This window comes from Gymnodraco acuticeps, unplaced genomic scaffold (genome assembly GCF_902827175.1).
Source record: "Gymnodraco acuticeps unplaced genomic scaffold, fGymAcu1.1, whole genome shotgun sequence".
Taxonomy (NCBI): domain Eukaryota; kingdom Metazoa; phylum Chordata; class Actinopteri; order Perciformes; family Bathydraconidae; genus Gymnodraco; species Gymnodraco acuticeps.
In genome coordinates, this window is record NW_022990346.1 from 788,795 (window position 1) to 801,111 (window position 12,317).

The 12,317-nt window shown below is 39.8% G+C and overlaps 2 protein-coding genes across 4 annotated transcripts; one reads left to right on the top strand and one right to left on the bottom strand.

Moving 5' to 3' along the window:
* Nucleotides 1-605: 605 nt before the first annotated feature.
* Nucleotides 606-8,887, top strand: LOC117551127 (zinc finger protein Eos-like). 3 transcript variants are annotated; one of them, XM_034223855.1, is made up of 8 exons: nucleotides 606-727; nucleotides 1,808-1,865; nucleotides 1,979-2,083; nucleotides 2,392-2,646; nucleotides 3,200-3,367; nucleotides 3,474-3,623; nucleotides 3,911-4,042; nucleotides 4,582-8,887. In XM_034223855.1, the coding sequence occupies exons 2-8, from the start codon at nucleotides 1,826-1,828 to the stop codon at nucleotides 5,421-5,423; spliced, it is 1,692 nt and encodes a 563-aa protein (XP_034079746.1). In that variant the 5' UTR covers nucleotides 606-727; nucleotides 1,808-1,825; the 3' UTR covers nucleotides 5,424-8,887. The 3 variants fall into 3 exon arrangements, with proteins under 3 accessions (XP_034079746.1, XP_034079747.1, XP_034079748.1); XM_034223856.1 differs by lacking the exon at nucleotides 3,911-4,042; XM_034223857.1 differs by lacking the exon at nucleotides 3,200-3,367.
* Nucleotides 8,888-9,321: 434 nt separating this feature from the next.
* Nucleotides 9,322-11,218, bottom strand: LOC117551129 (40S ribosomal protein S26). The gene is made up of 4 exons (XM_034223858.1): nucleotides 11,096-11,218; nucleotides 9,862-10,039; nucleotides 9,650-9,780; nucleotides 9,322-9,416 (listed from the first exon to the last, which is right to left on the bottom strand). Exons 1-4 carry the CDS (start codon nucleotides 11,096-11,098, stop codon nucleotides 9,381-9,383), a joined length of 348 nt encoding a protein of 115 aa, XP_034079749.1. The 5' UTR covers nucleotides 11,099-11,218; the 3' UTR covers nucleotides 9,322-9,380.
* Nucleotides 11,219-12,317: the final 1,099 nt, after the last annotated feature.

Here is a 12,317-nt window from a genome sequence, read left to right on the forward strand (position 1 = left end):
CATCGCCAGCTGAAAATATATTGGTCCAATTTATTCATTGACATGTCAAAATATAGGGTCTGGTAATGCAGATGAAGCAGGTGTCCCTCAACCTGTGGCTTCATGCCATTCTTTAGTACAGAACACATTTTGAAAAAAGTATTATCATTGTTTTAAACGTACCAACTGTTATCTGATCTGATTTACATACATTAGAATACCTTACATATATTACATAAATACATCAAATGAATATGTGTTGTATCCTACCTGGTGTCTCTGTATCTTAAATATTATTATTACTGCACATTGTAACCTGTTTTGTCTGTATGAATCTGAGCTGTTGTTTTTGGTTAGTTTACATCAATTGTTTAATCTTTTTATTTAATTTGTTTCTCTCCTGTGGAGATCCATAATGTAGACATGTTCTATTATATTCTATTCATTCAAAAATAACTACTAATAAATATAACGGTAATGTAAAACAACACACATATCGTGTTAGCCGTGTTTGCTTGTGCTAAATAAATAATTAAAGACATGTTGTAAGTTCATTTCACAGTTTCTCGTAAAACATATTCGTGGTTCAAGTGAGGCCATTCACTGTTGCTTTTTGAGAGGCAGAGGTTTGGCATCTGACCGGAAATTGTTTGGATCTGGAGGTAAACGCTGCCGGGGGATGCTGCCGTCATAAACAGGCAGATGAAAATACAGAATAATCTCACTGAAACGGCCCTGACAGGGACAGGTAATGCGACAGTTACTGCGATAACCGTACCACTTCAAAAGTACTTTCTATGATTGACTATCTCCGCTGTACGGTGTTGTAAAAGTCGGCTTCAGTGCTTCAGGGAGAGCTAGCTCGATAGCTCAACACTGGCTGGTTAGCAATTGCATTTGGGAGGGGGTGGGTGCCATAGCAACCGTTTAGGAAACATTGACAGTGGCTAGCTAATGACTAACGTTGGTTTGTATTGCTAGCGATAAACACAACCTCGTAAAGACTTGGGTGTCCAATTTAGTGCCATTAAAACTATTAATGTCACAAGTCAACGTTATATCCCTTGCGTCATCTCCCACATTACTTAGCTTTAACTTTGGGACATTCTTTTCAATAAACTACCGAGGATGGCAGACTGTTGTAGTGTGAAGTTTAGCTAATTTAGCTAACGGTAATTTCACATGCTAACGTTAGCCACATAGGCCGACCCATAGATTTAGGTCACCTCAAATCCACCGTTATGTAAACGTCAAAGTAAAGGCTATCTTTCTTGATCACGATGTGTTTATCAGACATGTCTCAAATGAGCACAATGTTAGATTAGCCTGAACATTAGCCTACTTTATTAACGTTGTCATTGGTCAATGAGCTGATCTGTGGCTGCTAAGGTTTGAGTTGACGCTAATTTAGCTGCTAGTTAACTGTTGTCTGGTTCGATTACTTAACTAATCTTCAGCTCATATATTTTAAGTGCTAGTAGCTAATGTTGCAGTTAACATTGGTGCAGTTCACGATGTATTTCTTGAGTCAAGTTGCACTGACAAGTTTGTAGTTAGCTGACATTCATGTGTGATATCACAATATCTTTGTATTATAATCCTAAACTTCTCTGAATTAAGTTTTCATGCCTTGTCCAAATGAATTTATAAGTGTATCAGGGGTTATATTTTACCCATGTGATGTCAAGTTTGACCTAGGCCTGTAACTACTGAATGTTTACCTGTTGTATTAATGGGGGTTGCACAACACACGTTGGGCTAGATGTGAGTTTTTTTATAGAGATAATTCAGATTGATTTTTTAACATTTTGCACAACTGTCATTTCAGTATTCAGCTTGAACTAGTATGGATGTTGAAGACTGCAATGTCCCGTCTTGCATTTCAGGTAAGACTCCTATCTTTCTCTTAATTCAATTTGTATTAACAGTTGTACATACTTGCATTAATTAGCACGTGGTTCAAATGACAGATCTAGCTTGTTCCACTTCTCTATTGCAGCTAGTGGAGACTCTTCAATGGAAAGAGAGTTTTCTGGGGCTCTTGGAGGAGCAACAGTGAGCACCCCAAACAGCAAGGATACCTCCCCTAGTCGCTCACTCAGTGGTAAGTGAGTAATGGTTATTCACCTCTTTTTAAGTTCCAATGAGTTCAAATGTTTTTAAATGTCATCCTATTTTTTTGCACTGTGAAACCAAACCATGATAAATAGAAAGCCAACCAAAAGTATCAGCTTCTCTCAGATGTATACTAGCTGAACAGACTACGGCTTGTGAAAGTATACTAAGGTGTCCCTACTTTTATCACATAAGTAATGACAAATAAGCACACTGTTGTCTGTTTCTCTTAAATCTGGCGATATGCTGGTTAAAAGTATTGAACAACTTCTTTGTGTTTGCTCTTTTCCTCTGTAGCCAACTCCATTAAAGTGGAGCTGTACAGTGATGAAGACCCAGGCCGCAGTACTGAAGATGAAAGAGGGGAGCGGCTAGAAGAAGGGGGTCCTGATCTGGGATCTGAGGCTGTTGGAGGCTACAGGGAGCTCACCAATCCTGAATCCATGCAAGCTGGAGCCACCAGACTTCCAAATGGAAAGCTCAAGTGTGACATCTGTGGAATGATCTGCATTGGCCCTAATGTTCTCATGGTGCACAAACGCAGCCATACAGGTAACTGATCAGTTCAGTTCAGATAAGTCATCTCTGTGAGAAAACATTTGCTTTATGTGAAGGATATAAGGTCAGACACATGTCCAAATACATAGCATGGATGTTGAAAAGAAATATTGTGTTTTTCTTATACACATAACCTTCTACACACATTGCTGTGTTGTTGCCATTCTTTACTGAAGTACTGAACAAATAATAATAATTTGTGTTCTTTGCCAAAGTTACTTAACTATTTACTGGAAGAACTTGTCTTAAAGCCATTGTTTCAGCTTGATGAACAGCACATGGAAGTTTGTGATATTACCCTGAAATGCCAGAAATAAGGTTACTGTTCCACTCCATTTGTGGGTGAGATTATTTTTACAAGAAATCAAAGAGTGATGGGAATGAAGAGGGAATTATTAACATGAAGAAGGATGCTTTCCAACCTCTTTCTAACGCCAACAATTATATGAGTATGGGTCAAGGGGATTTAGTCATGGAAGGAAATTAGACACACATTATTTTAGATGTAATCCGACCATTTGGATTGATGGGTTCGATCTATCCCCAGGTGAGCGACCTTTCCAGTGTAATCAGTGTGGCGCCTCCTTCACTCAAAAGGGTAACCTACTCCGCCACATCAAGCTGCACTCAGGGGAGAAGCCCTTTAAATGCCCCTTCTGCAGCTATGCCTGTAGAAGAAGAGACGCGCTCACTGGCCACCTTCGCACTCATGCCGGTAGGACGGGTTCAAGGCTGATAACAGTTTTTCTTTTCTTTATGATAGCATACAATATTGTGACACTAATTTGCCTTTAATTTTTTTCTTTATACTCTCTTCCCAGTATCCTCTCCAACTGTAGGGAAGCCTTATAAGTGCAGTTATTGTGGCCGCAGTTACAAGCAGCAGAGCACCCTGGAGGAGCACCGCGAGCGCTGCCACAGCTACTTACAGAGTCTGGAGTCACAGCAGCCCTCCAGTGCGCATAATACAGGTACAGTTTAATTGAATTCACGTAGGTGACATGTCACAGGTAAACAACATTTCCACAGATAAGATAGTAACCAAAATCTAAACATAGTGTTGTAAACATTTTCAAAACGGATGTAAATCTAGTGAAATGTAGTCTACAGTACCTCCTAAACAGAGCAATGAACACAACCTCTCACTTAATTGCTTTTTTATCCAAAAACCATCATACAACTTAAACATTTGAGATAAATGCTGTCTGGGTAATAAGACACCCCCCAAATAACATTAAAGTTTGTTTGTACTCTGCAGGAGAGGAGATGAGAGAGCTAGAGTTTATACCAGACGCTCTACTGAAACCCTCCTCAGACAAGATGGCATTTATCGATCGTCTTGCCAACAGCATCACCAAACGCAAGAGATCCACACCTCAAAAATGTGTAGGTGAGCATTTGGTCTCAGAGTGGACAGGTTGAGGAAACTAAAAGTCGCATTAATTGGTTGAATTGGAAACACATACAATAGTACTGATCTTTTTCTTCAAGTGATTTCTTTTTGTATGTGCCCAAGCTGCATGATTGGCTGTTGATTCAAACCAAACTACAATGTGAATCAGAAAGATATGCACGATGAATTGATGCACATCTTGTGCAGGAGATCTCTGGGTTTTACACAGGAAATACAGACTCTGAAAAACAACATATTAAATGCTTAACAGGAACATGTATTATTTAAAATCTTATACAAAGCACCATCATTTAGAAGCTTTTTAATCACATTGACTCTAGATGGCACATTCTGAACTTAATTATATTAAAAACATTTTGGGAGGAAATACAGAATTTGAGTTAGAATTAGAACCTCCAAACTAATCATGGCATAAAGAATGTTACCAAATAACTTGGCAGGCTGTTCATTTACCTGGACAAGCTTTTGGACGTATTCCACAGATTTCCACAGTACATTCTGTTTCTCTTTTGCAGGACAGAAGCTCATACACCTCAACCTTGCAGATGCACCTTATGAGCTCGGCACTGGTTTGGATAAAGACGGGGAGATGCATGCGGAGGACTACGAAACCAGACACTTTACTCATCTGGGAGGAGAATATGCAGGTGTAGAAGGTAATGGAGGAGGAGGGGTGTCGGACACACTGAGGCCTCTACACCTTCCCACCACTCACCCCTCATGTTTAACAGAACTCAGGCCGCTCCACAGCTCCGTGGCTCTGGGCGCCAGGCTGGACTGCACAGGGACTGGAGCCGGGCTGAGAGCTGCGGGGGTCGGGGGTCGGGAGGCAGCAGAGGGTCACGAAGACCTGCCTGCGGGTCGAAGTCATGCAGCCTCACCTAGCAACGGTTGCCATGACTCTACAGACACAGAGAGCATGCCAGACGAGCCCTGCAACAGTACCGCTCCGGCCCTGCACAGCAACAATGGCCATCATCTCCCTCACTCCAAAAACCACCACCCAGCGCCTCCTCTGGTTCCACATCGCAGGAGCCGGGACAGTCCCAGCCGCGCCAAAGACCGGGAGGACGGAGCTCTCCCACTTCCTGCCCTCGCTCCAACCCCAAGCTCCCCCACCGCGCCGTCCTCCACCTCTACAGAGGCGTTTCGAGTTGTAGACGGGGAGGGAAGAGCTGTGCGCTCTTTTCGTTGCACGCACTGCCGTGTGCTTTTCCTGGACCATGTCATGTTCACCATCCACATGGGCTGCCACGGTTTTCGCCAGCCTTTCGAGTGTAACATCTGTGGACACCGCAGCCAGGACCGCTATGAATTTTCTTCACACATCGTCCGAGGGGAGCACATTCTTGACTGAGGATGGTCAGCCTGCTTCATCTAGAGATATTTTTACACTGAGACAAGGACCTGGCTGGGTTTGGTCTGCACACGGGTTAAAGGAGACGCTAAATACATGAAACTAGGTGCTGGTACTCAAACGCATATCCCAGGATTAATGGTCAGCTCATATGTGTGTTTTCTAACACTATAAGCGTGGTCCTTTGTACTTTTAAATGCACTTTGATCAATTAATCAATTAAAAAAGCACTTTTAATTCCTTGTAGATAATGAGACAATGCACTTTTTCATCCGCAGATGTGCCTTGCTCCAAAGTTCAGGATTCAAACCTGATGCACAAATTACAATATACCAATCTGGCTTTTGTCCATAACCTGAAAAGTCCCTTCTTGTGCACTTTAACAGCTCAATGAGAAGTGAATAGGCTCACCTACAATATCATCTGTAGAAAGGTCAATGCCTTGTACTAAAAGCACTTATTTATTTAAATGATTCCCTTACAAATGTTAAGTTCTACAGAGTTTTTACAACTTGGGGTTGCCTCATGAAATGCTTTTTATAATGTAAAAAAGTGCAGACCAAACTCAAAAACCAGGTCCAAGTCGAATAGAGGATTTTGAGGGGTTGTCCGTGAATAAGAAATGCACTTTTGTTTTTAACAGGGTGGGACAGATGGAACTGTGTGTGTTTGTGTGTGTGTTTGTGTGTGTGTTTTTGAGATGGTGATATGACAGAACCTGTGTGTTATGGAAGTTAATTGAATGAGTAAGGTAGAAAAGGAAGGCCTTTGTGTGAATGCCGTGTGGCACAATGTACGAAATGTTTGTTTTTCTCTCTTCTATTACTGCTTTTGTTGCACTGATACCTGCCAGAATACTTTAATTATATTAAACTATTTTATTGAATACATTAATGACCTGCACATTTCTCTAAATGAGAAAAAAAGGTTTTCCCCCCTCTGGGAAAAGAGTACGAGTATCACTGCCACAATTGTAGAGATTACTGAATAGGTTAGGGTCTTAACAAGCCTTTAACATTTGCTCTTACATCAAACTGCACACCAACACAAATCTATTTATATTTTCTAATTATTTTTGATGTTTTTATCTTATTGTATTGTGCCTTTCTTCACCTTGATCATATCTTGTTGACCAGAATCATGTCAGATCATTGTTGGTGATTTTAAATAACTTAAGTTACAAAATAAAATTCCTTATTCAAGTTTTTCCCGACAATAGTCCACATCTTATAGCTTTGCACAATATTTATATTCTCCCACTCTTCACTCCCTCACGCTGATTTTCATTCATGTGAAAAAAACAGTTTTACTCATTTATCAAAGACTAACGTGCAAGGCTTTTGCTGCTATGACATGAATAAGTGCAGTGGCAGTTTAATATGTCCTCACAGGAAAAACGTTTAGATATTAGATTTTCTTTGAACACATTTTAGTCCACAGTGAAAAGGGTTTTTCTTTCAAAATGCTGGTTGTGATCTATGATATAACCTGTAATATTGTTAATAAGGTGCAGAAATTAAATGTACGTTAACCCTTATGTTGTGTTCGGGTCTCCCGTGACCCGTTTCAAGTTAAAGATGATATAATAACTACGCTCTAGTTTTTTTGATCGGAACAAGGCTTCATGATATCCTCCACAACAGCTATATGAACACTACAAAACTGATTTGAGCCAAGTCTGAAGGTCTCTAAAAGTGTATCATTTGGTGTTCGGGTCTGGGGAGACCCAGCAGCATTGTTGTGGGTCACTGGGTCAAATGTTGCCCAATCAAAATGAATCTTTGACTTTAGACACCTCACCCCCTTCATCCACTGTAATAATAATTGTATGCAACATGCACCTGGTCTCCCATCCCTCTGGCCCCCCTCCCCCCACGGGAACTCCACCTTTCTCAAAGAATATGTACACTAACACTTGAACCTAAACTCACACATGCACGTGGGCAATATGTGGTGTAATGTGTTTTGGGCCATCAAATAAAATTACAACAAGATTGTACGGTTACGAATGCATAAGTAATAATTGTTTTTGTGTTTTGGACTGAGATAAATCATGGGTCAAAATTGACCCGCGAACACCATGAACGTTAACAGCTTTCGAACACAACACAAGGGTTAAGAAAGATGTTTCACTTTTAGCTCTTGATTCTGTTTTGACTGTTTAAATGGTAAAACAATAGAGATAGTGGTCTAGAACTCCTTGTTTATATTTCAGATTCATCTCCATGTTCTCAATCTAAATAGTCACTCAAATAACTTTAGGACAAACTGAGACATATTTTTCAGAGACCCACTGATATCTAGATTTCTAAATTTGTATATATTCCCCAAGAGCACCTTTGCAGGTTGAACAAAATCCTCTGACCACTCAAGGCTTGAAGTGTATACTTCGGGATCATTTCTAGTGTTATGAATGATTCCATGGATTTCTCATAGGATGACATGTCTCTTTATCTTCTAATCTCAACCAAAGAACCACTTCTTTCTACTTTGAAAATGACAGTTGCAAAAGGGGGAAAAAATGCATCGAGTAGGAATAAGAAAGAAACGGCAAGGTAATATTTCTGTTTGTATTGCTCCTTTATTTAAACCTTGTAGATGTTCCAGGAGGTATCTCCACTTAGCTTTACAGAAGACATCTAGAAAAGATCATTTGGAGATTCCTTTTCAAAATAAATAAACTAAGTTTACCCTATATGTTCTTTTGCTTTAACAAATTATGAAGTGGAGTTGTACTTGTTTTGATTAATGGTTAGAAATCTTATTACACAATACTGTATGAGATTTTAAAGGGAGCGTCAGGTGTTGACACAAAGCCCTGTGGGCTTCTCCCCATTACAGAAACACATTTAAATAGGTGGACAAATATTTCACTTCTAAAGTTGTAGTTTTATTTAATATTCAAATTAACTTGCCTTAATATAAAAATATAGACTGAGGTCATGTCAGGAGAGAAGTCTGCATTAAGTCAAACATGGCAGTGAAGCTTGAGATGTAGTTTGCTGCAACCTTACTTAGAAAACCATTGACATCACTAATTTAGATGGTCAACACCAAAGTGGTCACTGAACTTGACATCAGTTTTACTTGGACAAGAGCTTAGACCTATTGACTGGATCCAACTTCACTGTATATTGGGATTTAGGCCAAGGCTTGTAGTTAAACAAGGCCCAGGTGTAATTATTCTGTTGGTGTGTTTTGTTTAGTTGACTTGGCTATTGTGCCTTATGTATTCTTTTGCCCCCTGCTCATTACAAAAGATCACATTGTTTTGCCATCTTTGACCTGAACAAAGATATTTATTAAATGCATTATGCATAAGGGTTTTGGGAACGCAGACTACTAGGAGACAAAGAACCAACTAGAAACAATGTGTGGAACATTCTGAATTTTCAGCTGTTTTGTCGACCTCAAGTGTGACTGATCTTGTACAGAAATAGCAAACTACTTGGCTAGCTCTCAAAACTGTTCATTTTGTTCTCCAAAAATAAGCAACCTCGTTAGAAAATTATCTGCAGAAAAATTTAAAGTTAGAAGTTCTTCTTCATGTGCAACACTAGACAAACCTGATGCATGCGAAACAAATGCTGTTCGCTCCCCAACCTTTTACTTTTAGACACAAGGATCACCAAATAAATCCATTTATAGACTGTACTACTAGAAACTAGTTATGTGTTCAATTTCCTTTGTTGAATCATTTCTTCCCTTGAGTTTTACCATATTTGTTAACCATCCCGTTAATGGTTTGATATTGCTTTAAATAACTGCAGAGCCTTTTCAATTCCTGTAAGTTTTGTACTGTAAAAAGGTTTATTCCAAATAAAATACTTGACAGGCTTGTCTTTCCTGAAACTATCCACAATTGTGAGTTGAGAATAATTGACACCACACATTCAAGTTTTTGTAAAGAATTTTTTGAATTTATTCTTCAGATGTACAGCATCATCCAATTCTGCTTTACATGGGCTTAGGAGGGGCTCTTGGTGCACCGGCCTGTAAAGAAAAAAAGGGAACATTTAGACTTCTCATATAGACCCTTCTCACAGTGGACAATGTGACTTGTCAAACGAAAAGAAATCCCCATATCTGCATTCATTCAGCTGTGCCAGTTTCAACACCTGCGCTAGACCTCCTATTATTGGTCATAATATCTACTGTGACTAGGACTAAGTGTAGTTTAGCAGATCCAACAGTTAACGCAACACAGACTAGTAGAAAGTACTTACAGCGGGCCTGAATCTGGGAGGTGGGGTGCGGTCTTTCCTTGCCTCACAAGAGCGGTTCCTCACCACCTTACTGTGGATGGCACAGCTGACACAGTAGTGGAGCTTCACGTAGAGTTTGGGCAAAACGTAAGCTGCAGGGTGAAAGATTCAGATTAGGACAAGCCACAAGAATCAAAAAGACAATTTATGATGCAAACGGCATGTTCACTTACAGTCAAAGACACTGGCCTCTGAGATGTCTCTCACTGCCGCGGCCTCCACGATGTTCCTAATGACAAACTTCTTGATGGCCTTATCCTTGGGCACACAGCGGGCACAGTTGGTGCAGCGGATGGGCTGCACATGGCCACGACCCTTCTTGGCACGACCGTTATTCCTCCTTTTCTTTGTCTGTAAAACAAAGAGAAGAGTCAGAGACATACAACCTAAAACAGCGCAATAGCTATGCTTCTATTTAACAAAACAACTTAAGTACCTACAATTGGCATCAAAGTCAAGGCAAAGGTCTGCTTATGTTTAACATTTAAGAATTTCCTCTTTTAAATAAAAATAATTTGTCTCCAAGTGAATTGCAAAAAGTATTGATTTTTACCCAATACAACTTTAATCCTACCGTATACAAATGTAAGTACCATTTGTAAACGTTTTTAAATATCTTGCATCGCAAGTGTAATTTGACAACTGTTGGCATGCTGAATACAATGTTTTTTGGTTACCGTTTTTGCCTTTTTATTTAATTTCCTAGCAATATGTCATTTGCATGCACAATACACGAAGTAAAATGATATTCAAATGAAGACCTATATGGCAATTGACCTTTCTTTTAATACAGCCCCAACAGTCCCTAATCCCGGGATTGGTCAATCAATTGCCAGTCTCCCAATACATTTTTTTCCAACAGGCTTTGAGCAAGGTAATACGTCAACATTATCTGAGAATAGACCATAAACTTAACTAATTATAAACGCAATGCAAATATAAGATGGTGGGGGGAATTAACCATAATCGTGTATCTCTCCTAAACCGGGCTTTGTATATGCATGTGATGGCAGCGGTGCCTCAAACCCGGCAGCCATTGCACCACACGTAAAACAATAATAATTTGAAGCTTTTGAATGATGTCTAACTGACACATTGGTTCACATCGTCGGCATAAAATAAGATATATAATGAATCCACGCCACTTTGTGGTGTATTTCCATATATTAACATCATCCTTCGCTGTTTCACAGGAACACATGCACAAAACGGTTAGCATGCTAACAGCTAGCATAAGGCCCCAACTATTTTTATTAATACATTCGAGTGACATTTGTGGACTTTTTTTACACATCGTTGTATAGCTATGTCTTTAAATGGGAATAATACTCAATTACGTGTGATAATTCGAATACAATGACAGTAAATTCAGTTTTTGCCACACGGCCGCCGCTGAAACACACTCACCATGTTGCACGGGAAGCTGGAAAGAGGACCGGAAGAGGTTGTACCGCCAGAAGTAGGGCCATCCGCTCCGCCCTCAAGATATTTATTTCAAAAATACAATCTTGTAGATGCCCTATGTTGTTTATCTTTTCTACAGAATAGTGTGTTCGAATTGAGTGTCTAAACTAAATAAAAAAATGCACAAAATATCTTAAGAAAAATAACCTCATTCTTATTTTAATCGCGGAGGGATATCAGTGTAGTCAACGTTTCTTACCAGCGTAACGCGAGTGAGCGGAGTTCATGGGTGGAGGCCACAGTCTATGGTGGAGGCACACTGGCAGTGCCGTCGAGCACCGCCGTATAGTAAAACAAGCCCACCTATGTTCCTTACTCTACTGAGAGTGCGTTAAAATATTATTTATTTCATATCATAAAGATAAAGTGAGTTTCACACTCATTTTGCGATTGAAATTCACCAGACTACTGTGTTTTACTGGCCAAATATCTTTCACAGCAATGTGAAAATAGCAGACGATTACTTACATGCTTTTCACTATTTCATTGCAATGCTAGTGGCTCATTCTGTAGGAACTTGATCTTGGAACCGAAGGGTCGCCGGTTCACGTCTCGATCGGAGTGAACTGGTAGCTGGAGAGGTGCCAGTTCACCGCCAGGTGCCCTTGATTGAGCAAGGCACCTAACCTCGAAATAACTCCCTTGGCACTGGGTACCTGGCAGCCTCTCTGCTCTGTCACCTCTCCTATCTGCATGTGGTTGTGTGTGTGTGTGCATGTATATCCTCCCCTGTGTGTGTAATGTGTGGGGAAATACATTTCCCTGTATGGGATTCATAAAGTGTATCTTCTTCTTCTATAAATGTATAGCCAATCATTTCATAGTACATTCTGCAATGTTCGATATTTAAGGATGCCTGATTATTTGTTCGACTTCAAAAATGACAATTGAATTCCAGACTTGAGTCAGGTTACTTGTTGAAAGTGAGGTTACTATGTGGCAATGCAGTGATCACAGAAGTCTGCACTACATTTCCATACAGAAATAATTATCTTTAATAATGTAACTTTAAGGAAAACATAATCTTTATGAATATATGTTACCTATCTCAAGATGGAAGGCTTATTGTGCATGCTGTGTGAAAGGTTGATAGAGAGACAAACTGTAAAGCTTTGGTTAATAGCTTCTCTGGTAAGAGAAGTTTCAGACCATTATAACTTACCCA